This window comes from Thermobia domestica, chromosome 16 (assembly GCF_964235325.1).
Source record: "Thermobia domestica chromosome 16, izTheDome1.hap1.1, whole genome shotgun sequence".
In the NCBI taxonomy this organism is placed as follows: Eukaryota; Metazoa; Arthropoda; class Insecta; order Zygentoma; family Lepismatidae; genus Thermobia; species Thermobia domestica.
The window spans coordinates 11366425-11392283 of NC_137469.1; the positions used below are offsets into that span (position 1 = coordinate 11366425).

The following is a 25859-nucleotide window of genomic DNA, read 5'->3' on the forward strand; positions in this document are numbered from 1 at the left end:
AAAGCAGTATTTTGAAAAAAGCCCAAAATTTCCGAAGCAAAAAAGCAAAGCAGAAAAAACCGAGTTTTTTTCCAAAAAAGCCGGTTTTTTTCCGAGCCCTTGCATCTCTATATTAACCATGATACATATACTTCTAAAAGTGACCCACGTTATTCTAACAGTGACACAAATGCTTCTAACGGTGACATACATACTCCTAATAGCGACACATACACTCGAAGCATTGACACCATACTCCTAACAGTAACATAACACAATATTCCTAACAGTGACATACATACTCCTAATAGTGACATATACTCCAAGCAGTGACATACATACTTCTAACACTGACACACATTATCTTAAGTGACAAAAATGCTCCTAAAAGTGACAGACATATTTCTAACAGTGACAAAGACACTACTAGCAGTGACATACATATTTCTAACAGTGACACACATTATTCAAATTGACAAAAATACTCCTAAAAGTGACAGATATACTTCTAACAGTGAGATACATACTATTTATAAATATTGCGAAGAAACTTTCTTTAAAAAAAAGAAAAAATGATTAGAAAGGGAAAGGGTATCTGATATTTACATTTAAAATGAAATAACTATTAATATTATTAATCAATATTTTATTGAATAACGAGTTATTTACATTGGAATGTTGAATCAGTAACGTTACTAGTATAATAACATTTCTTAAAAAAAATGCTATAACCGTTCCCTCTTGCTAATTCTTACCGTAAGGCAATTGTTGTGTGGTCGAAGAACCATCCCTAGTTTCAGCTTCAACTCTTCCCTTTTATCGACAGCTGTCACTTTGTAGTGGCGTAAAAACGTTGAGATTACTGTCTTTGCTTCCGTCATAGCGTATTTTTGACCTGGAAAATTAAGTTGACATCAATATTTTGTTGATGTTGATTATAGTTAAAAGTATCGAGTACATCCGCCATCTTTGATTTTTATCTAGTGATTGAACTGAGCTGCTGTGGCATACAGGTCATAACCCCAAACATCATCTCAGCTAGTATGACAATGTCAAATGTTTTTAAATGTTTAGTATCGTTTTACATTCTGAAGCTACGATAGACTTCCAAACTATGTAAAGGGTGTTGAACACATTTATTGTTGTTGGCAACATCGTATTTGCATGTTTTGTTATAGTGATCATTGGAGTTATGTTCTGATACTGTGCTTTTGTTTTCCAGGTCAGTGTTTGCGAAGTATCGTCATGGGAAGATACAGTGCGGAACAGCAAGTGTTGATTGTTAAAACTCACTACAAGAATGGTTAAAGTTTCGCGGAAACTGTTCGGAAACTCCGCACCATTCTTGGACACAACAATGCACCAAATGAATCCACTGTTAGCAAGTTGGCCAAGAAATTTGAAAACACCGGTTCAACTGTAGACATCAAAAACCCTAGACGCCCTCGAAGTGGCCGAAGTGACGCAAATGTAGTTGTGCGTGATTCTGTTACTGTGAATCCGGAAAAATCATGTCGCCGTCGTGCTCAAGAAATGTGTATGTGCGCAGCAACAATGCACAGAATGTTGACAAATGATTTGCACTTACACCCAAACAGCGTTCAGTTAACACAGGAATTTAAACCAGAGGATCATGGAAAACGAAGGCAATTTGTGTAATGGAACGAGAGAGCTATGGTTTAACAAAGCGCACCATTTTCTCACATGAAATTCACTTCCATGTAAACGGTTTTGTGAATAAGCATAATAGCCGAATATGGGGATCAGAGGACTCAAGAGTAGTTGACGAAAAAGACATGCATCTTCAGCGAGTTACGGTTTTGTGTGGGGTTTGGAGTGGGACTTAGTCGGTTATTACTTTATTGAAGACGAAAGGGCTGTCACTGTGAATGGAGTTTGTTATCGTGTGATGCTTATTGCTTTCCTTTGACCCCGTTTGGATCAAATAAACATCGACAATTTATGGTTCCAACAAGACAGCGCAACTTGCCATACTTATAAAAAGTTTTTAAATTCTGTTTTTCAGCGGTTTCTTCAGTCGGTTAATATATATATATATATATATATATATATATATATATATATATATATATATTCCATTCTTTCGTTACCTAAACTAAATTAGTGTCTTCCTTATCGATATAATTTCAGTGTACCCTGCCAGTTTCTTCAGTAACTTATTAAAAGATTATTTAGTTCTAATGTAGAACGACTTGAACACTTTCCATTCGGTGTTGGATGAAGAGAGATGAAGAACTTTAATGATATCAATCTGGCGTTGAGTCCCTCTAAATGCTTAGACAAGCCTGTTGTGCATACAGGTGTGGATGAGGTGGAAGTGGGCGTTCGCTCCTAGACTTATTAGGTTAGTCCAAACATTTACAAAGTCTAATCAAATTCATAATAGTTCAAAACTTAACTACAGTTTCTACATATATATATATATATATATATATATATATATATATATATATATATATATATATATTTAAGATGACATTGTGTTGAAATCTGAAAATGATCGAAAGTTGTTTGGATTTTCGTTATTTTCTTCATTTACAGCAAATTTTACAAATTCATTATTAACATCAAGCGGAACATATATACTTTTCAGTGTTTTTATTCTCGCGGTACGATGTACCGGCACCTTTTTAATAAGAACGGAATATTTCCTCTTCTGTCTTGAAAATCTTTTCAATACCAAATAGTAAATATATAGTTTTATTGAAAATCAGAGATTTTATCGTTTTCCTTTCCTTTTTTTTCCTTTCTATAGAAAGAGTTGTGAATCTTTTTTCCTTGTTGAAGACAGTTAATTGTATTCAGGGACTAAAAATATTTTTACCCTTCTGTCTCTCGCTTGCTGGCATGTCCTCGCACCTCCCTCTTTTCATTCCTTTTTCGCACGGTAATACAAACCATAAAGGCTCTGAACCGATCAGATGCCTTTTGAAAACAAACAATAGCGGCTTACTTTTGCCCGTTGAATGAAAGAATAAAAAAACAAGAAACAAATCACTAGGAAATATTAATTATCATCATCTTTATCTAATCTAATATAAATAAAATCAAGAATTCGTTTGTCTGTGTGTCTGTTTGTTTCTGCGCGGCCTGGGAACCAGATGAGTGGACCGAGAGTTACTAAATTTTGGCCACGGGTACCAAGACGAAAAGTTTTTCTCAAAATTCGAACCAGGGAAGTCTCGAGGAGAGTTTACCGGAACGTGTAAAAGTAGTACAAAATAACCGATATTAGTGTCAAATGAATAGTTTTCGCGGTCCCTGAGGTCAATGGTGAAACTTCGATCGCACTAACTTCCAAATTTAGCCCATTACACTACAGGCCGGGGGTCACAATAATAATAATAATAATAATAATAATACATGAAAGGTATGCAACTTTTTAACCATTATGAACTTGTGGTCAAGCGTACCGGCACACTTATTTTTAGGAAAGAAAGGCTGACTTTTTCTAAGAAAATATTTGGTTCAAATGTAGAACGTAATTAACAGCTTTTCTTGAATTTCTTATTGTTTTCCACAAGAATAAATTTTCCAAGAACCAAAGTTTCATTAAATCTTCTAGGATAGTTCCATAGAAAAGGAGACCCTAGTAATAAATCTAATTTTAAGGAGATACTGATGAAAATGGCAGAGCACACTGAAATTGTTTAAGTATATCACCTAACAGGAAATACAAGGAAAGAACAGTGTACATAAAATCTTATAATCTTACCGATACAGTTTCGTGGACCAGCGCTAAACGGGATGTACGCATAAGGATGCCGTTTCTGTACTCTTTCGGGTAAAAAGTTGTCTGGATCAAATTCTTCTGGATTAGGAAAGAATTCTGGTCTTCGGTGAATCATGTAGGCGTTCAAAGCAATAGTCGACCCAGCTGGAATTACATAGTCCTCTGAAATAATTGAAGAAAAAAATGTTAATTCATTTCGTAGTGTATTATTATACACACTCTTCGAAAATTATGTATTACATTTTACAACCATCAGTCAACATACTATGTGCCAATCACAGTGTTGTATTCTCAACAACTCAGAACAAACGGACCAGTTGATGTCCGAATATCTTTGCTGTAAATATTACTAGATTGTGAATCGCTATAAGATATCGAGAAATTTTAGAAAAACGTGTTCATTTCTTTCAAGTCATAGAGAAAAGAATACACCATCAGAGGCAACTGTTGAGGGAAGTCACATTGCTAAAAATTAACATCTTACCGCTATATGCTAAGGGTAGAAAAAATATGTTCTAATTGTTGTGATAAAATGTGTGTTAATTCCCTTACTTTGTAGTGATAAAATAAAATATGTGCTAATTCGGTTAGCTTGTATCGACAAAATAAAATATGTGCTAATCCCTTAGCTTGTAGTGATAAAATAAAATGTGTACTAATTTCCTTAGCTTCTTACGATAAAATAGAATGTGCGCTAATTCCCTTAGCTTGTAACGATAAAATAAAATGTGTGCTAATTTCCGTAGCTTGTAGCGATAAAATAAAATGTGTGCTAATTCCCTTAGTGTGAAGCGATAAAATAAAATGTGTGGTAATCACTCAGCGATTCCAAAAACTATTGATTGGTCATCAATCTATAGTTTTTGATTATTTTTATAGCCTTGTCACCCTCATGCCGATGGGGAATGAATTTGGAATTTGGACATCTGGAGTGCCACTATTCATATCAGCGCCCTCGAAAACTATGAATTGGACACCAATACCTCGTTTTCAATTATTTTTACATGTCAACCCTTGTCACCTTCACCCTCATGCCGACGGGAGATGAATTTGGACTTAAACGGCATCTGGAGTGTCACTATTCATCTCAGTAACCTCGAAAATTACGTAACGTGATTTGAATTTTGCGTTCTTTTCAGTAGTGTAGCTAAATGAGACGTGCACCTACAGCATAATATGGGATACAAACCACGTAAACTCTCGGCTAGGATCGAACACCGGTCTCCTGCGCCAAAGGCGCGCATGCTACCCTCATAGCCACCAGAAATCTCCAAAAAGCTATAGATTACACACTAATATCGGTTGTTTCTCATTATTTTTACATTCACTCCTTCGCCCTCACTTCCTAAGCCGATGTAAGATTAATTTGGAGATAAACGGCACCGAGAGAAGTCACTATTCACCTCAGAGATCCAAGAAATTGTTGATACTAAATATTGATTGTTTTCGGTTATATTTACATAACCTGTCACCCTCATGCTGATGCAAGATCAATTTGAACATAAACAGGATCAGGAGGGCTCGTGATATACTGTATTTTTTTTAGTCAATATTTGAACCCCTCCCTAGGATAAACCCGTCCGGATAACAAGTGTGATAAAAAGCTAAGTTAGGCCAAGGCGCACCCATCTTGAAATCTTTTAGTTTAACGTCCTACGATTATGAACTTTAGGCTAAGAGAGACGATAGGGCTGAAGGTATGTGTAAGGTCAACTGACTTTAAAATGAACCAATCCTAGAAAAGTATGAGGCGCATATACGGATCCCGTCTTAATTAATTTTAAATTTTGTTCTTACTTCTTTTTATTTTGTAATATAATTATGAGGTTATAGACCTATTTGTTCATGATGTTAACTTTGGTGTAAATTAAAATTTGTTAATGTAGAACATAATGTTACCTGTGGGAATGTTTTCTTCAAAAAATATTTCTCAGTATGTAACAATAACTTGTAGAAATATGTGTTAGTAAGGGTAATGGTATGTATCTTATGATATAATTTCCTATGGTCTGTATCGTATGGTATCTTCTTTTTTTTTTGTGTGTGTGTGTGTGGTCAAACATGTAGAACTATTTTTTCTGGATAGTTCTTTAGATAGTATGTGAGGAAGCCATAGTGGATGTATGTAAGATCGTTTATAAAGAAAATTAATTATAAAAATAATAAGTTAAATGCAAAATATCCACAAAAAATATAGTAGTATATAAATTCGATATCTTGTGTTATCATTTGAACAGTTAGTATATGAATTATTTTTTAAATATTTCTCTAATTTTAATATAACGAACTCAGGGCTATTATATAACCTAAAACGTTATAAATAGTAATAAAAAGAACCTAATTATTTCATCACACTTCACGTGCATTTATTGTTTGCCTTTTTTTAGGCCACACGACTTAAGATCGAAAAAGTCAAATAGACTGTTTTATTTATGTATGTTCAACATAGATAAAAACAATGTAGTGTTTGAACGAGTACCTGTTTGTAGATCTTCGGCCAAGGTTCTTTCAAAGAAAGAAACGCTGGGATACAATCGGAGAGTTTCCTTTATACATCGCTCCAAATATTTCATTTCGTGTAGTTCTTGCATTGTCGGAGGACGCATGGAGTCTCCAAAAATTCCATCCAATTCCTCCACAACTTTGTCCTATTTGTGAAGAGAAAAATGATACAGAATATGTAAGAATTAAACTAGCTTAAGAAAGAAAAGGAATAACAGACATTAAAGAACAATTACAGTAAAAAGTTGCTGTAACGAACGCCAGCATAAAGAAATGTTCTGCATTACAACATTTCATTTCAAAGAGTTTCGAACTTTCAGTATAACGAATAGACTTTCGTCTTTTTAGAATATTTCATTTTAACGAATTTCCAACTTGTAGTGTAACGAATGAAAATTGAGTATTTTTAGAATATTTCATTTTAACGAATATCGACCTGTAAGTATAACGAATGAAATCTCCGTCTTTATACCCATGTTTAACTTTATTTCTTTCAAATTAGTATTAAAAAGTGCAGTCAGAAATGTTATTTCCATTGTTTTCAGTATCCTCAATTTAGTATAAAAAGTGCAATCAGAAATGTTAATTTCATTGGATTCAGTATCTTCAAATTAGTATAAGAAGTGCAGTCAGAAATGTTAGTTTCTTTGGATTCAGTATTCTCACACTAGTATAAGAAGTGCAATCAGAAATGTTAGTTTCATTGGATTCAGTATCCTCATACTAGTATAAGAAGTGCAATCAGAAATGTTAGTTTCATTGGATTCAGTATCCTCATACTAGTATAAGAAGTGCAATCAAAAATGTTAGTTCCATTGGTTTCAGTATCCTCAATTTCGTATAAAAAGTGCAATCAGAAATGTTAGTTTCATTGGTTTCAGTATCCTCAATTTAGTATAAAAAGTGCAATCAGAAATGTTAGTTTCATTGGTTTCAGCATCCTCAATTTAGTATAAAAAGTGCAATCAGAAATGTTAGTTTCATTGGATTCAGTATCCTCAATTTAGTATAAAAATTGCAATCAGAAATGTTAGTTTCATTGGATTCAGTATCCTCAATTTAGTATAAAAATTGCAATCAGAAATGTTAGTTTCATTGGATTCAGTATCTTCAATTTACTATAAAAAGTGCAATCAGAAATGTTAGTTTCATTGGATTCAGTATCCTCAATTTAGTATGAAAAGAAGGTTTAACTTCAAATAAATAAACTAAAATTAATGAGACGACTATTTCCATTTACCTATTTGTATTTATCATAAATTCTCATGAATCTCATTACGCATCAGTCAACTCACCTGAATTTCAGGATATGTTCCGAGAAGAAAGAGTGTCCATGATATCGCTGTGGATACTGTGTCATGTCCCTGTGAAAGTAGTTAATTGTAAACAATTAATAAGGATAGTATTAGTAATATTAATACACTACATTTCTCAAAATAATAGTCGTGAAGAAAACACAAGTCCATGTTTATCTAAATTAATTGATAAGAATGTGATTATGACGACTGTTACTTTACAGTCTTCATAAGTGATTCAGAGACAAAACAGGAACTTCCGCTATTTGTGGTACCCTCTTTATAATTATATTTTATAACATGGCGGTTCATAAATACGAGAAATGTCCAATAAGTTATCTACCTAGACAAGAAGGAATGCAGATAGGCTCACCTGGTTATCAGTGTTTTTCGATTTAGTCCCCATGGAGGTCTATGCACCGTCGCCACTTTGTGGGCGGCGAAGAAATCCCAAATTAAAAATAGTTTTTGTCGGCGTGCAAACCACTGGGAAACACCCTGTTGGACCTCGTTGTCCGAAGAAAAATTTTGTCCCCACAGGTGTTTCTTCCCGGGGTTTCGTCCTCCATTACCAGTTGAGCCAGGAATTTGTCCTAGTCTTCCTCAAACAAGTCCAACAAGTCTTGGAACAGCTGCATCCGGCAAACATTTGCTACGTGGCGTAACACAAACACTTCGCTCAGGGCTATTACGTTGCTCCGACTAACCTCAAATTGCGCAGCGGGGTTCCCCACAGTGACCTTGGCGTGTGTGTCAGGTGTAATTATGCTCCGCTCCTCCTTTCCAGTCTAGGTAAAAACTTATTGAACGCTCCTCATATCTAATTTCAAAATGCTATGAGTCTAACTTTTTTTTTTTTTTTTTTTTGACAGAATCGTTGTTCACAAAATATCCTGGTATATGACAACAAATACTGATGGTTCCAAAATACATATCTTAGGAACACTTATCATTGTTTTCTAATACTTTCTGGTTACGTCTATGAAGCCATGAACTCTTTTCCAATATTTCTTTGTTTTTCCGTTATTTTGAAAGTTGCCTTTGTAGAGCTATGCTACAAATAACGTACTTAGGTTTTATTCCTTACCCAAACATACATAAAATGATGTGCCCCACTTTTAGTATAAATTATTGAGAATAAAATTTCTTTTGGTTGTTAATCTTTTTTAACACCTTATACAGCTATGTTATCAGTCTATCATTTCTATTATAAATTACAAAATCTATTAACAATTTGTCTATTTATACAAACAGGATTTATCTTGAATGCCAGGAAAAATATACAGAAATAGCAAATATAAACATAAAACTTAAAATGAAAGAACATTTTAGAGACTTCAAAAATAATGAAAACACTATTTCAGGAATTTAAAGCGCTAATAGAGCACAAATGTAAGAAAGAACAATGAATAATTTAGAGAAATCAAGAAGTACAGATATAAAAATTAATATTATTACGATTGATTTGCCTATTAATAAAAATTCAACACGTAATTCACACTTCGCTAGAGTCAACAAGTCATGGTATAATAGTATTGTTATTTTGAATGCAATAACTAGACGGTAATATCCTGATGAATTTCCGTTCAGGTGTTTATTTTTCAACTGAAAATATTCTAAATTATCTCCATTTAAATGCCTTTTTCTCATCAGAAAATGTTTTATAAATAATCTCCATTTAAACGTCTATTTTTCATCTGAAAATATATTTAAAATAATCTCCATTTAAACGTCTATTTTTCATCTAAAAATATTTTTAAAATAATCTCCATTTAAACGTCTATTTTTCATCTAAAAATACTTTTAAAATGATCTCCATTTAAACGTCTATTTTTCATCAGAAAATATATTATATTATAATATCCATTTAAACGTCTATTTTTCATCAGAAAGTATTTTATAAATAATATCCATTTAAACGTCTATTTTTCATCAGAAAGTATTTTATAAATAATATCCATTTAAACGTATATTTTTCATCAGAAAATATTTTATAAATAATATCCATTTAAATGTCTATTTTTCATCTGAAAATATTTTATAAATAATATCCATTTAAATATCTATTTTTCATCAGAAAATATTTTATAAATAATATCCATTTAAACGTCTATTTTTCATCAGAAAATATTTTATAATTAATATCCATTTAAATGTCTATTTTTCATCAGAAAATATTTTATAAATAATATCCATTTAAACGTCTATTTTGCATCAAAAAATATTTTATAAATAATATCCATTTAAATGTCTATTTTTCATCTGAAAATATTTTATAAATAATATCCATTTAAATATCTATTTTTCATCAGAAAATATTTTATAAATAATATCCATTTAAACGTCTATTTTGCATCAAAAAATATTTTTAAAATAATCTCCATTTAAATGTCTATTTTTCATCTGAAAATATTTTATAAATAATATCCATTTAAATATCTATTTTTCATCAGAAAATATTTTATAAATAATATCCATTTAAACGTCTATTTTTCATCAGAAAATATTTTATAAATAATATCCATTTAAATATCTATTTTTCATCAGAAAATATTTTATAAATAATATCCATTTAAACGTCTATTTTTCATCAGAAAATATTTTATAATTAATATCCATTTAAATGTCTATTTTTCATCAGAAAATATTTTATAAATAATATCCATTTAAACGTCTATTTTGCATCAAAAAATATTTTATAAATAATATCCATTTAAATGTCTATTTTTCATCTGAAAATATTTTATAAATAATATCCATTTAAATATCTATTTTTCATCAGAAAATATTTTATAAATAATATCCATTTAAACGTCTATTTTGCATCAAAAAATATTTTTAAAATAATCTCCATTTAAAAGTGTATTTTTCATTTCAAAATTTTCTATGTGATCTCCATTTACACGTCTATTTTTTTATCTGGTAACACTGACATGCATGAGAAATAATGGAAGTCATATAAACAGAAACAATGTTCTGTAAATTGTTTTAAATTGTGTTAAATTGTGTTGAATAACTTGTGTAAAATTACAAAAATATTTACGTTATTTGGGAGCGTTTCGCATCAATTCTATATTTTCAACCAATTTACCACAGATCTCATCCAACAACTCGTAGATAAATACAGTGAGCACCTGAAAATTTAGGGTCTCATAAATATGTGTGGAAACTTTAAATAAATTAAAAACAAAAGTCGTAAAGCTTACTTCAAACATGAATGTATCCACTTCCTCTCTAATTTCTTCATCTGTAAGAGACGCTCCTTTCTCCGATGCATCAATTAGTAGATCTAAAAAGGCAAGACGAGTTTTCCCATCTGAAAGGCAACATTTTATTTTAATTTTGCGAGTGTTATATCAACTGAAATCTTACCATTACAAGGATAATAACTGAATCTCACACGGTGGGCATAGAACGACCCTTGAATCATGAATTGATGTATTGTACTTAGAATCCATATTAGATTATTATAATTTTAAAGTTTATGAATGTTTTCTCATATACTATAATAATACAAAAAACTGATTTGATTTCATTCTCATGTCATGCATATTAATAGTAAAAATAATAATTTATTTCTACTTAACACCAAAGGGCAACTAAAAAGTATGGAAGTTTATACATAATCATCAAAGAATGTACAACACCACTCAATGGCAACAAAAAGTACGAAAGTTTATACATCATCATCAAAGGATATGCAAAACCACTCTAGGGTAACTGAAAAGTAAGTACGAAATTTATATATCATCATCATAGGATGTGTAACACCACCAAGCGCAAGTAAAGGGCACAAGAGTTTACACATCTTCATCAAAGGATGCGTAACACCACCCAAGGGCAACTAAAAAGTATGAAAGTTTAAACATCATCGTCAATAGATGTGCAACATCCAAGGGCAATTAAAAAGTACGAAAGTTTATACATCATTACGAAAGGATGTGCAACACCACCCAAGGGCAATTAAAAAGTAAGGTTTATACATCATCATCAAAGAATGTGCAATACAACCCAAAAGCAACTGAAAATACGAAAGTTTATACATCATCATCAAAGGATGTGCAGCTCACCAAGTTCAACTAAAAAGTAGGAAAGTTCATACATCTTCACCAAAGGATGTGCAACACCACCCAAAGGCAATTAAAAGTACGAAAGTGTGTACATCATCATCAAAGGATGTGCAACACCATCCAAGGGCAATTAAAAAGTACGAAAATTTATACATCATTACGAAAGGATGCAACACTACCCAAGGGCAACTAAAAAATACGAAAGTTTATACATCATCATCAGAGGATGTGCAATACAACCCAAAAGCAGCTGAAAATACGAATGTTTATACATCATCATCAAAGGATGTTCAGCCCACCCAAGTTCAACTAAAAAGTAGGAAAGTTCATACATCATCGTCAATCGATGTGCAACGTCCAAGGGCAACTAAAAAGTACGAAAGTTTATACATCATCATCAAAGGATGTGCAGCACCAAATATATAACTAATATTTCTAACCTGAAATCATTTTTTCTCCTTTGCTTATAACGTACAAATATATTCTACAATTTATTATTTACCAACTGAAAAATTACGCTTAAAAGCTGTAAAAATGAAAACTGAAATATACCAAAGCTCACAGATCCTATTCGTTTACACGCATCACTCATTTTATACAGTGGAGAATAATTATTTACATTTATTCTATTGCCACAGATATAAAAATCATGTCCACTTTCAGGTTTTGGTGAGGACAATAAAAAGCAAACTGTTTAATAGCATGTTATCTTCTTTATTATCAGTTAATTTCTTGAAATACAATACTCGTTGTATAACCTTACTTTCAAGTGACATCAAATTAAATTTTTCCAGTGCTGAAAAGTAAAATAACGTACTTTTTGGATACCATGAATTTCATAAGCAATATATTTTGCAAAGCTCCTATATTTTGTAAGAATTTTAGTTTGCGATCTTCATATACAGATAATGTAAAACCACGCTCAGAAATTCTAACTATCATTCTACTTACGGATTTCTGTAATTCCTGAATATTCTTTACACTTCGGAGCTTTCTACTCTCCCCTGAAGTCCTGGTCACGGATGATAAAAACATCAAGGAATAAAATGAAACGAATTTACCAAGGGACAGAGCTGTGCTGGAAACCAGAGCCGTGCTGTGGAAAATCAGCACCCGGGGCGAGAGTATACGACGGCGCCTCCATACATATATTCCAAGTAATTTTTCCTTTTTTGCCCCTTTTTCTCCCGATTTTTTCGCCCCCTTACTTCGACGCCCGGGGCCGTCGCCCAACTCCCCCCACGGCGCGGCCCTGCTGGAAACTATGTTGTCAAGTATGCCAGTAATGCAAACAGATCTTCTCGGGTTAGCTGCCAGGTAAATACTGTTGTATCTTGCAACGTTTCGAGGGCTGACATTGTTCTCATCTTCAGGCATTGCCCCATCATATTTGCCTGAAGATGAGGATAATGTGAGCCCTCGAAACGTTGCAAGATACAACGGTATTTACCTGACTGCTAACCCAAGAAGATCTGTTTGCAATATGACGCCAGGAAAGCTTAAATGGATATGCCGGTAATCTTCAAATGATGATGATGAAAACTACAATATGGCGGAGTTTATTTGTACGCTCTTCTGTTCTTTGTTGGAAGGTTGCCAGCTCGTGCTATCATTTTTGTTATGTCAATGCTGTGAGAATTTTATAATCACCGTTTCCCATTCATTACTTAACCATCCCTTGTCCAAATTTAATTTCGTTTTTTTTTTTTTTTTAATTGGATAAATCAATTTTCAAAAACAAATCTCTTTACTTCATTTCTAGCACCCATAAAATTTTTAAATCTTCTACCTTGTGTTGTGTTTCTTTTAAATGCTTCGATAAACCTGACATAAAAAGGTTTTCCATTTTTCAATCTCTGATATGCTCCTTGACTCGGACTTGACTTTTGAAAATGAAAATGAAATCAAATCAAATCAAATCTGTGAGTTTACGTCCCACGGTTATGCCGGTTAGGCTAAAAGAGACGGTGATGATGAGTAGTGAATGAAATGGTGGAATGAAGAAAGTGGGAGGAAATGGGAAAACCCCGAGAAAACCCACGCACACGGTGTTTGTCCACCACAAAGTTCACTTAGCGGGAGCTGGGATCGAACCTGGGACCCCAAGCACCAGAGGTGAACGCTCTACCACTGAGCCACCGCGGCCCCTGATTTGACTGATGTTCATATAGTAAGTAGTATTATAGCTCTCTTAAAACTACTCCCACAACTATTTCCAGTACACTAATTCTCAACGCTTACTCCCAGATTCTGGTCTTCGGCCTCTAGTGTAGCAAACGTCTGCATGACTAGATGAATAATAACCGCGGGTTCCCTCGAAATGAAATAAAATCTTTGAGTTTAACGTCCCACGATTATGCCTGGTAGGATAAGGGAGATGATGATTAAAGCAAGTGAATGATAATGAAAGAATTAGTAGAATGAGAAAGTAAGAGGAAATCCACGAGCACGATGTTGTCCACCACAAACTTAATTAGCAGGGAATCGAACCAGGGACCCCGCGCGCCAGAGATAAGCGCTCTACCACTGAGCCACCGTGCTCCCTAGGGTTTCCTCGAAGCTTAGATTTATACCCTAGGATAGGTATAGAAATTCTAATATATATATATATATATATATATATATATATATATATATATATATATATATATATATATATATATATATATATATATATATATATTAGTGTACAAATTTATTGGATAAATTTAGGGTATAAATACATCAAATTACAGAATTGGAATCTTAACAAAGATTTTTGTAGGGATCTTTACTGATGAGTTATAGGATGTTAGATACTACAAAAATTTTGAAATACAAGTACTTACTATTATATCTAATTTTAACTTGACATTACTCTGGTAACGATCTATTCTAAGGATGTCTAGTGGACAGCAACATACACAAGTGGGTGAAAAATAAATAGGTGTTCCTAATACTCGTGCCAAAATATAAAGTATTTATTGAAATTTCATATTGCCTGCTTCACTTAGTTCAATCGCTGACCACTGGAAGCAGCACGTACAATGTAAACAAAGATGGCGGTCCACTTATCTCTTTATGATCCAGCTCAGATCGCAACCCAAAAATATCAACAGGCTAGACCGCTCGCAAAAGTGGATTATCAAACCATATAATATGTTTGTTTTTTCATTTTTAAAAAAAAACTCAATTTTCGTCCATGTGAATTCATGGAGGCATAGATTCAAGAGGTATTATCAACATTCCAATTTACTGCCTTCAGAAAAGTATCAATTGTTTCCCTGGCCATCTGAGGACGGTGGTTAACAACACAGCTGCCTATATTGAGATTTTTTTTTTTTAATCTAACGAAGAACATATACGAAGAAGATGGAAAACAGCGGTTTGCCACTATTTTAGTTTCCCTGAAAACAATTTTTTCATCACAACCTGATTGAATATTCTGTTTCTAACTGTTAACTTCTTCAAATGGAATGTTAACTCATGTAGTAATACGAAAATTTTGAGGCAGTAATCCAAAAACACTGATTGTTCACTTTTCGCAAATGTGTTCGAATCGTTGTTTAGCAACAGGACCTTATTATCATGGTCCATTAAGGCTGAATTGCCTCTGCTAATATTCCTTTTCGGCAATGGAACTGAATCCAATGTTACACGATCCAAGGTCGAATCCTGGTTAGGAAATCTAGAAATAATTCTGTGAAGTTACTAAGAACGGGAGGAGGGAGGAGATTATATGAAACGAAAGACTAAAAGCCTGTGGCGTTGCAATTTTAATAACTTATTTTAAACTTTTCCTGTTTGTAGTTTTTGACAATGATGAAAAGGATAATACACTATAGATGTATATTACAGTTTCGATCAAATAAAGGCGAACAATGTACGTACTACACGAATTGATGTACGTACGCACTACATGTCAATTTTTGGCATATTATAAGTTGCCACATTCTAATATATAAAGGGTTATTCAAGAAAGCGCGCCGGTTTTGGATCGTCTGGCAAATTTTTGTTTCTCGATTGCCGACATTGTTTTGTATTGTTGCTCTACCCACGAACAGTCGTTCTTTCAGAAAAATGTTCCGGGGGGCACACGTAGTATTCGGGGGGGGGCACTGCTGATTCTATTTTATTTATTTTATATTATAGACGTATTATTTTGGTCTCGTCCGGGGAGCACTGTCAGAGCTCCGGGGGGGGAGTGGCCTCCCAAAAACGTGTCTGGAAGAAACACTGCACACGAACATTCCGATTGTCGCCTTACTTTGTATTTCTCGCATTTATTCAGTCTGTGTCTAGCCATGGAACAGTTTACTATAGCCTGCCATGCTGTCCGCGAAACGATCCAATTGCTCCAAGAGCTGTTCCCGAATCGCCTCATTTCGCGGTGCTGTCCAGCAATGGCCCCCAAGGTCATACAACTTAACTCTTTGTGACTTTTTTCTTTAAGGCACTCTTAAATCATTGGTGTATGCTATTAAACTCCGTTTCATCCGTGAGTTAAAGAAGGAAATTCGGCGAGTTTTCGGCGAAATCCAAGTGGAAACTTGTCAGGCAGTCATAGCTAATACCAGGAACAGAGTTATTACATGCCAGTGCAATAGAGGAAATCATATGCTCGACGAACTCACCATACCTGAAATCGGAATGTGTGATGAACATGTTTATGAATTTTGTTAGTGTGTTTTGAAAAAGTAAAGGTCATAATTTGATGTAACAAAACCGGCACGCGTTTTTAATAACCCTATAATAGCGGTCGAGTTCGATTCCCGGTGGGGACACTCAGCAGAAAAAGTGTAAAAGCTTTTTCAGGCCAGTCATCCTGAGTGAGGTATTCCTGTTTTTTTTTCATTCACACAAGGCGAATGCTGGGATGGTGCCTCACATACAGGTCCCAGGCCGCTTCCTTCCTTTCCTTCCCTCGGATAGTATGATAGCCGAAGAACGTCATTCCTCATACGTGACAAGCTAACATGGCCATAGATGCCGAAAGCCCAGAAATCTAATTCCTAATCCTAATCCTAGTGACGGGCTAACATTGTCATAGATGCCGAAAGCCCAGAAATCTAATTCCTAATCCTAATTCTAGTGACGGGCTAACATGGCCATAGATGCCGAAAGACCAGAAATCTAATTCCTAATCCTAATCCTAGTGACGGGCTAACATGGCCATAGATGCCGAAAGACCAGAAATCTAATTCCTAATCCTAATCCTAGTGACGGGCTAACATGACCATAGATGCCGAAAGCCCAGAAATCTAATTCCTAATCCAAATCCTAGTGACGGGCTAACATGTCCATAGATGCCGAAAGCCCAGAAATCTAATTCCTAATCCTAATCCTAGCGACGGGCTAACATGGCCATAGATGCCGAAAGACCAGAAATCTAATTCCTAATCCTAGTGACGGACTAACATGGCCATAGGTGCCGAAAGACCAGAAATCTAATTCCTAATCCTAGTGACGGACTAACATGTCCATAGATGCCGAAAGACCAGAAATCTAATTCCTAATCCTAGTGACGGACTAACATGGCCAAAGATGCCGAAAGCCCAGAAATCTAATTCCTTATCCTAATCCTAGTGACGGACTAACATGTCCATAGATGCCGAAAGACCAGAAATCTAATTCCTAATCCTAGTGACGGACTAACATGTCCATAGATGCCGAAAGACCAGAAATCTAATTCCTAATCCTAGTGACGGACTAACATGTCCATAGATGCCGAAAGACCAGAAATCTAATTCCTAATCCTAGTGACGGACTAACATGGCCAAAGATGCCGAAAGACCAGAAATCTAATCCTAGTGACGGACTAACATGGCCAAAGATGCCGAAAGACCAGAAATCTAATTCCTAATCCTAGTGACGGACTAACATGTCCATAGATGCCGAAAGACCAGAAATCTAATTCCTAATCCTAGTGACGGACTAACATGGCCAAAGATGCCGAAAGACCAGAAATCTAATTCCTAATCCTAGTGACGGACTAACATGGCCAAAGATGCCGAAAGACCAGAAATCTAATTCCTAATCCTAGTGACGGACTAACATGTGCATAGATGCCGAAAGCCCAGAAATCTAATTCCTTATCCTAATCCTAGCGACGGGCTAACATGGCCATAGATGCCGAAAGCCCAGAAATCTAATTCCTAATCCTAATCCTAGTGACGGGCTAACATGGCCATAGATGCTGAAAACCCAGAAATCTAATTCCTAATCCTAATCCTAGTGACGGACTAACATGGCCATAGATGCCGAAAGCCCAGAAATCTAATTCCTCATCCTAATCCTAGTGACGGGCTAACACGGCTATAGACGCCAAAAGCCCAGAAATCTAATTCTTAATTCTAATATATAATAATAAAATTATTTACATTCTCATTCTCATATAGAATACTACCCATAAGTTTAATTTTAGATCTACAAAGTAAATCTGATAATTTTATAATGTTTTTAGAAGCATAGCATAACTTCAAAAAATGATACCGCTGACAACCTTAAACTATCCATTTAATATTTTTATTATGCAATAATTTTTAACAAAGAGACAATCTCAAAACATTATTACGGATATTAGCTTACAATATGTTTCGATCTCGCTGTCGGTATCCTTTGCAGTTTTCTTTCTTTCATGGTATAGTTTTTTCCGATCTTCAATCACCTGGTAAAATAATGAGATTAGATTAGATTAGATTTTATTACGTTCTTTTCAAAAGGGACACACACAATTATGATGTAAAACATAAAACTACCGTAAACGATACACAATTAATTAATATTATTGTACATATCAACAATATAAGGGTAATACAAGTATGATAATTAGATATAAATATTACAGAAGTACAGGACTATATTTTAATATTTTTGCCACCCTGGGTCATTGGAAAATGCCGGCGCTCTATATCAATGGCGTCAAATTTCCAGAACTGGAATTAAAAAAAAAAAACTTGATCAGAGAAAATATACTTGCCCCAAAAACCACCACGAACTACATATAAATCGTATGCAGCTGTCTTGATATTCTCTGTAACCGAAAAGAAAGTTGTTCAGTTAAATTTTGATACAAAGTACCGTAATAGTACAAATAAGATAATACTAGTGTAATTTGTAAGTCTTGAGGAAGTAGTTTTTAAGTTTTTCTAACGAATATAGGCTGAATAAATCTTTCTGACTTACATTCGTGACAGAGACTTAAACAACTGCTTTCTCAAGATATAAAAATTACCCTAGTCCACTCACTAGTATCATGTATGTATTAGTATTATACACCGTGTTTCAAACAGAATGACCTGATTTTGGGCGGTAATAATTACGGAACATGGGACATACCGGCAAGGAAATGAGTGTTGTTTGAATGATCGTAGCCTAGAACTTCAGAAAATCACCGTTAGATATCAGTCAATCCGTCTTTTCAGTTTGCAGTCAGTAAGATGGCGTCCGCTTACAGAAGACGTTTTGTGTGCTGCAGTTTGGAAAGACTAAGTCAGTGATTTTGGTCCAGCGTGCTTTTCATCGGCGTTTTGGCATTGATCCGTCTGCCAAAACGGATCGTCGTTGGTATCGCCAATTTGAAGAGACGGGATGCTTATGCAAAGGTAAGAGTTCAGGTCGTCCTCGCACTTCCGATAAAATGTTGGAATTTAGGTATCGTGTAGATGTTGTTCGTCCTGCTGCTGGTGGACACACGGATTTTATAATAGCATAACTAAAACCTGAAGATTTTGTTAGTATTTTACAATTTATCTCATTTTTATAGTATGTTTTTAGCAATACATATGGACTTTTAAAATCAGTCATTCTTTTTGAAACACCCTGTATACGATTATAAATTTTCTCTAGTTTCATTTACCTCAATCATATAGTTTTATATACCATAATTGACAAATCCTATGTTATGTACATGATCAAGAAGAAATAAATACCAAACCAACCTACTACTGTCTTAGAAAAGAAGAATAAATGTTAACATATTATCTTACCCTATAAGCCAAACTGTGTACGATGTCCAGAGATTTTCTATATTCTTTATATTGTGGTGTCAAACGGTACGTGAAGTTTGGATGAAACCATGGAGAAAACAGACGGTCCAACAATAAATCATTTAACCTAAAAGAGAATGGGAAAAATTACAAATAAATTAATTTTGTTTCATCTTTAAAAATTATCGCGTTTTATTCAGTTATCAATTTAAAAAAAAAAATACTACTAGTAAGCTAATCCAATTTTACAAAGAGGAAGTTAGATGTTTATGTAAGTACTGTTGGTTACAACCCACTTTATTCAGTTCACTTAGTGTAGTAGTAGGTATGAATAAGTATTAGCTACTAGGGCTTTATTTCGATAGAGCCTATTACAGCTAGTATGACTTTTCGCATATTAATTTACTACCGATATGCCATACCAAGCCATACCGAACCAGTTTGATTACCACTACTGTTGTGAACTGGTTTGTATATACTAAAACTTACTGGACTATAAAAATTTGTGGTGATAGACGTAATCCTTGAGGTACTCCTGTTGTTATTTTCTATTCAAACGCAACGAATTATAAACAGCGGTAACAAATATGATCCTTGTGGCATTCTTGATGCAAATATAAAGTAATAATAAACAGCAGTAAGAGATCCTTATTACCAACTGTCTGACACTGAAACTCACTAAATTGCAATTAGGGGTGTTCGATAAGCCTGAAGACCTATCGAACTTCGGGAGTGAAAATTTATCGAGTTGTCATCGGTTACTCGAAACCGGTCGAGTATTTGAAATTATCGAAGTTTCGGGTATTATCGACATTTCGAGTATTATCGAAGTTGCGGGTATTATCGAAATGTCGAGTATTATCGAAGTTTCGGGTATTATCGACATTTCGAGTATTATCGAAGTTTCGGGTATTATCAACATTTCGAGTATTATCGAAGTTTCGGGTATTATCGACATTTCGAGTATTATCGAAGTTTTGGGTCACCTCTCCCATGATTTCTTCTTGCAGCCAAACTAGTCAAACAACTTTTTTCATCTGATAAGTTATTGCAAAGTTGTATTTGTCGAAATCATATGTAAAATTATTTTTCTGCCTGCCCCGTTATTGGCGCAATCGGCAAAGTGACTATTAATAGACTAATGTTGTCTTGGATTCCAATTCCATTCGGGTGATGCATGTTTCTCTTCCTCTTTCCCTCTTCTGACAGACTGCTTAAACCTTGTACAGATCTGTGGTGAAAAAAAACTTTTCTTTCACTACATTACTAAGGAGAGAAGTTTTAAAATAAACACTCTGCATATATGTAATACATATTATATACAACTATAACCTCGAATACATCGTTTCTTTCGAACACTCCGATAATCCCGAACTTTTCTAAATATTCAAGCGACTCGACAAATGCGATCATATTGATATATTTCTGTATTTTCTGCTTTTAAACAGTTCGAGATTCTCGAACAGTTCGAGTGTCTCGAAGTTGTCTAATGTTTCTTACATTTCAAGTGCCTCAAACACTTCGATTCCCGAACATTTCGGGAGTCTCGATCATTTCGAGAGTCTCGATCATTTCGGGAATCTCGAAAGTTCGATAATTCGATAAAACTAAAATTGTTTATCGATAAAACGGTTTTGAAATTTTATCGAATTGTTATCGATTACTCGATTATCGGAACAGCCCTAATTGCAATGTTACAGGGCTTGAGGTACTATTGTTGTTTTCCACTGAATAAATAAAACAGTATGAGCACGTTATTTTTTTTAGTTACTCGTGTTCAGAGGCCGGATTGGAAATAAATTACTACGGGTATGCTTGTATGCATAGTTTCTCTTAGGTATATTTCAATATAGCAGAGCTTATTTTTAAATGCTTAAAGTTGTTATGACTTTTGGTATCTTAGTTTACTGTCGGTATGCCATACCAGCTCATACCGACCACTGCTTTTATTCCACTTAAAGAATAATCTTAGTATTCAGGAAAATAACGAACTCAAACGAATCGATATATTTCACAATGATGACGAATTCTCAATCTATTGAAACAAATAACATTTAAAGAAAGCTCTCAGGAATGTAAGAAAAGAAGAGTCCAAATTGTACATAATATAAACAGTACATTTATTAAAAAAGAAGCTTACCTATAAACTGCTGATATATATTCAGATCGTTTCTTCTCTTGAGCATTCATCTGCGTTCCCATTGCAGTTTCTTTAATAAGAAAAAGAAAAAAATAAGTATAACAAGGCAAATGAAAATCAACGTATTTTCCGGTGTACAAAACACTGCTTTGTATAAGATGCGCCATTTAAAAAAAAAACATAGAAAAAGAAACAAAATTGAGAGGAATGATAACAATACAAAACTAAAAATATTCAATAAAATTCTGTAAATAGCTTTTGAACATACAGGGTGATTTTTTTTTAAACTCACGGATTTCATTTGGATCTAGAATTTCTAACTGAGGTCCGATTTTCATGCGGCTTGTGGCAAATGATCAAGGAAGGATGGGAGATTTATAGAACTATGTTTACTGGTTTAAATTCATCCAGGATAATATCGGCCACGATTCAAGACAAACAGCAAATATTCGCCAGTGTACCTTACAGTTGGAATGAGATGCGGTGCGGTGTGGAGATGTGAGTTTTCTTCGTTAGATGACAACCTTGCCAAGGTCAATAAGAAACAAGAAACTGGGCTGTTGTATTGGGAATTGTGTTGTCTGTGCTACTGCGTGAGTGACCAAGATGATTTTATCGATAAAAGTGTTTGGAGAACGGAATTTTTTGTTGGTACGCAAAGGGCATTTAGAAACAAATTTGTCTCACGTTCTGCTCCAGACATTAACATAATATAGTCGCTAGTGAATAACTTGGAAGAAACAGAATCGCTTCTGAGTGAGACAGGGAGGCATCGGACTCCGAAGGCTGGTATTGTGGAAGATGTCAGTTATCAACACCTTAAGTCTCTCCGTCGTTTGTCGCAAGAAACCGGCTATAAGTATTCAACATGTGATTTATGGGTGTTACCACTAACACTTAATTTGTATTCATACTAACACTTAATTTGTATTCTTACTAACACTTAATTTGTATTCTGCAATTTCGCTTCAAAAATCTAAAATCTCATTCCAATTGTAAGGCATACTGGTGAATATTTGCTGTTTTTCTTGAGGCGTGGTCGGTATTACCCCGGACGAATTTAAACCAGTGAACATAGCCTCATAAATCTCCCATCCTTCCTTGATCATTTGGCATAAGCCACATGAAAATCGGACTTCAGTTAGAAATTCTAGACCCAAATGAAATCCGTGAGTTTTAAAACAATCACCTTGTATATTGACCTTCCACATCTTTACCATCTGCACCTTTTCCCAATTCATGACACCGCCCTTTTCTTCCTCTTTATCGTCATCTTGGTTGTATTTATACAGAAAAAAAAGAAAAAAGAAAAGAAAAAAATGATCCTCTCTTGCATCAAGGGTATTCATTCATTCATTCATTTATTTATTTCGTCTTTTTAGTCATACATATTGCACGATTACGTGCGTATGAATAAGACTCGTCAAAGGTACAAATATATAAAATACGTAGTAATGACAAATACATACCTATTGAATCAAACTACTATGCTACATCTACGATATAAAAGCAGTACAAAACAATATATATTTCCAAAACTATCAATAGACAACTTCACTTACATATCTAAAAATTCATTTACAGAATAAAAGCAGTGCTGCAGCAGATATGTTTTCATTAATCTCTTGAACTCTCCTTTTTGTTCTGTCCTTCAGATATACAGAAGAAGTTTATTGTACAATATGATACCCATAAACATAGGATTCCTTTCATATAACTTAGTGCAGTGCTGTTTGCTGGGGATTTTACCCTTACGCCTGGTATCATATTTATGTGTTGATGGTGTGTTAAATAAGTCAATGTTGTTTTTGACAAAGAGCAGCAGTCGAAATATGTAAAGAGAGAGTAAAGGCAAACTTTTAAATTCCTTAAATATTGGCCTACAATTGTCGTTTATTTTGGCCCCTGCTATAGTTCTTAAAAGCCTTTTTTGAATTTCAAACAACATATTACTTTTTCGAGAATTTCCCCAGAAGATTATGCCATATGTAAGTAAAGACTGAAAGGGCCCGAAATATAAGTTACGAATCGTATCTAGTTGTAAAACATGTTTGATTGATTTTAATGCATAGAGTATTTTATTGACTTTTTGGGCCAGTGAAAATATGTGAGTTTTCCAGGAGAGATTGTGATTTAGCCAGAGTCCCAAAAATTTGGTTGAGTTTGAGTACATGATATTATGATTATTTAACATTATATCAATTTTTACGCACTGCTTATTTTGAATGTGATGGAAATTTAGAGCTGTAGATTTGTCTGTGTTTAATTTCAGTTTGTTTTAGGCAAACCAATTTTCTAAACTACGAGTTGTCTCGTCAATATTATCGCAGACAATATCATACCGCATTGCTGATACCACATTTTAGAAATGATTCAATCATAGTTTATTCGTTTACTTTTACTCGTACACTTACGTGATTTGTAGGCGCCGTTTCAGAGCATCCATCGGCGTCAGTTGATGAACGCTAACATCAAGCAGGATAGCACAACAATTTGTATTTTAACTTTTTATAACATGCACCCAATTTTTAATGCGTATTTAAAGGGCAAAACGTGCATCTTATACAGCAGAAAAATACCGAATAAATTTGTCAATAAATAAACTTCTTAAGTTTATCAATAAGTTTAAGTTTATCAATTAGTTTATCAATAAATAAATTGTTCAAGTTTATCAATAAATAAAGTGCTTAAATTTATCAATAAGTTTATCAATAAATAAACTGCTTAAGTTTATCAATAAGTTTATCAATAAATAAACTGCTTAAGTTTATCAATAAGTTTATCAATAAATAAAGTGTTTAAATTTATCAATAAGTTTATCAATAAATAAACTGCTTAAGTTTATCAATAAGTTTATCAATAAATAAACTGCTTAAGTTTATCAATAAGTTTATCAATAAATAAACTGCTTAAATTTATCAATAAGTTTATTAATAAATAAACTGCTTAAGTTTATCAATAAATAAACTGCTTAAGTATATCAATTAGTTTATCAATAAATAAAGTGCTTAAATTTATCAATAAGTTTATCAATAAATAAACTGCTTAAGTTTATCAATAAATAAACTGCTTAAGTATATCAATTAGTTTATCAATAAATAAATTGTTCAAGTTTATCAATAAATAAAGTGCTTAAATTTATCAATAAGTTTATCAATAAATAAACTGCTTAAGTTTATCAATAAGTTTATCAATAAATAAACTGCTTAAGTTTATCAATAAATAAACTGCTTAAGTTTATCAATAAGTTTATTAATAAATAAACTGCTTAAGTTTATCAATAAATAAACTGCTTAAGTATATCAATTAGTTTATCAATAAATAAAGTGCTTAAATTTATCAATAAGTTTATCAATAAATAAACTGCTTAAGTTTATCAATAAATAAACTGCTTAAGTATATCAATTAGTTTATCAATAAATAAATTGTTCAAGTTTATCAATAAATAAAGTGCTTAAATTTATCAATAAGTTTATCAATAAATAAACTGCTTAAGTTTATCAATAAGTTTATCAATAAATAAACTGCTTAAATTTATCAATAAGTTTATTAATAAATAAACTGCTTAAGTTTATCAATAAATAAACTGCTTAAGTATATCAATTAGTTTATCAATAAATAAATTGTTCACGTTTATCAATAAATAAACTGCTTAAATTTATCAATAAGTTTATCAATAAACTGCTTAAGTTTATCAATAGCTTTATTAATAAACTGCTAAAGTTTATCAATAAGTTTATTGGCAAACTGCTTAAGTTTATCAATAAATTTATCGATAAATAAACTGCTCAAGTTTATTAATAAGTTTATCAATAAATAAACTACTTACGTTTATCAATAACTTTATTAATAAATAAACTGCTAAAGTTTATCAATAAGTTTATTAATAAACTGCTTAAGTTTATCAATAAATAAACTGCTCAAGTTAATCAATAAGTTTATCAATAAATAAACTACTTACGTTTATCAATAACTTTATTAATAAATAAACTGCTAAAGTTTATCAATAAGTTTATTAATAAACTGCTTAAGTTTATCAATAAATAAACTGCTCAAGTTAATCAATAAGTTTATCAATAAATAAACTGCTCAAGTTTATCAATAACTTTATTAATAAATAAACTGCTAAAGTTTATCAATAAGTTTATTAAT

The 25859-nt window shown here is 33.2% G+C and overlaps 1 protein-coding gene across 2 annotated transcripts in view; it reads right to left on the minus strand.

The window, feature by feature from the left end:
• Positions 1 to 608: 608 nt before the first annotated feature.
• The window catches only part of LOC145672914 (cytochrome P450 4C1-like), a 60099-nt gene continuing 34848 nt past the window's right edge, over positions 609 to 25859 (minus strand). For both annotated transcript variants that reach the window (XM_081742117.1, XM_081742118.1), the window contains 8 exons: positions 21708 to 21777; positions 19568 to 19694; positions 18168 to 18246; positions 10737 to 10846; positions 7531 to 7599; positions 6213 to 6381; positions 3716 to 3895; positions 609 to 874 (listed from right to left, as the gene is read on the minus strand). In XM_081742117.1, the coding sequence (XP_081598243.1) occupies positions 705 to 874; positions 3716 to 3895; positions 6213 to 6381; positions 7531 to 7599; positions 10737 to 10846; positions 18168 to 18246; positions 19568 to 19694; positions 21708 to 21777 (974 nt within the window). In that variant the 3' untranslated portion in view covers positions 609 to 704. The remainder of the gene's footprint in view (positions 875 to 3715; positions 3896 to 6212; positions 6382 to 7530; positions 7600 to 10736; positions 10847 to 18167; positions 18247 to 19567; positions 19695 to 21707; positions 21778 to 25859) is intronic.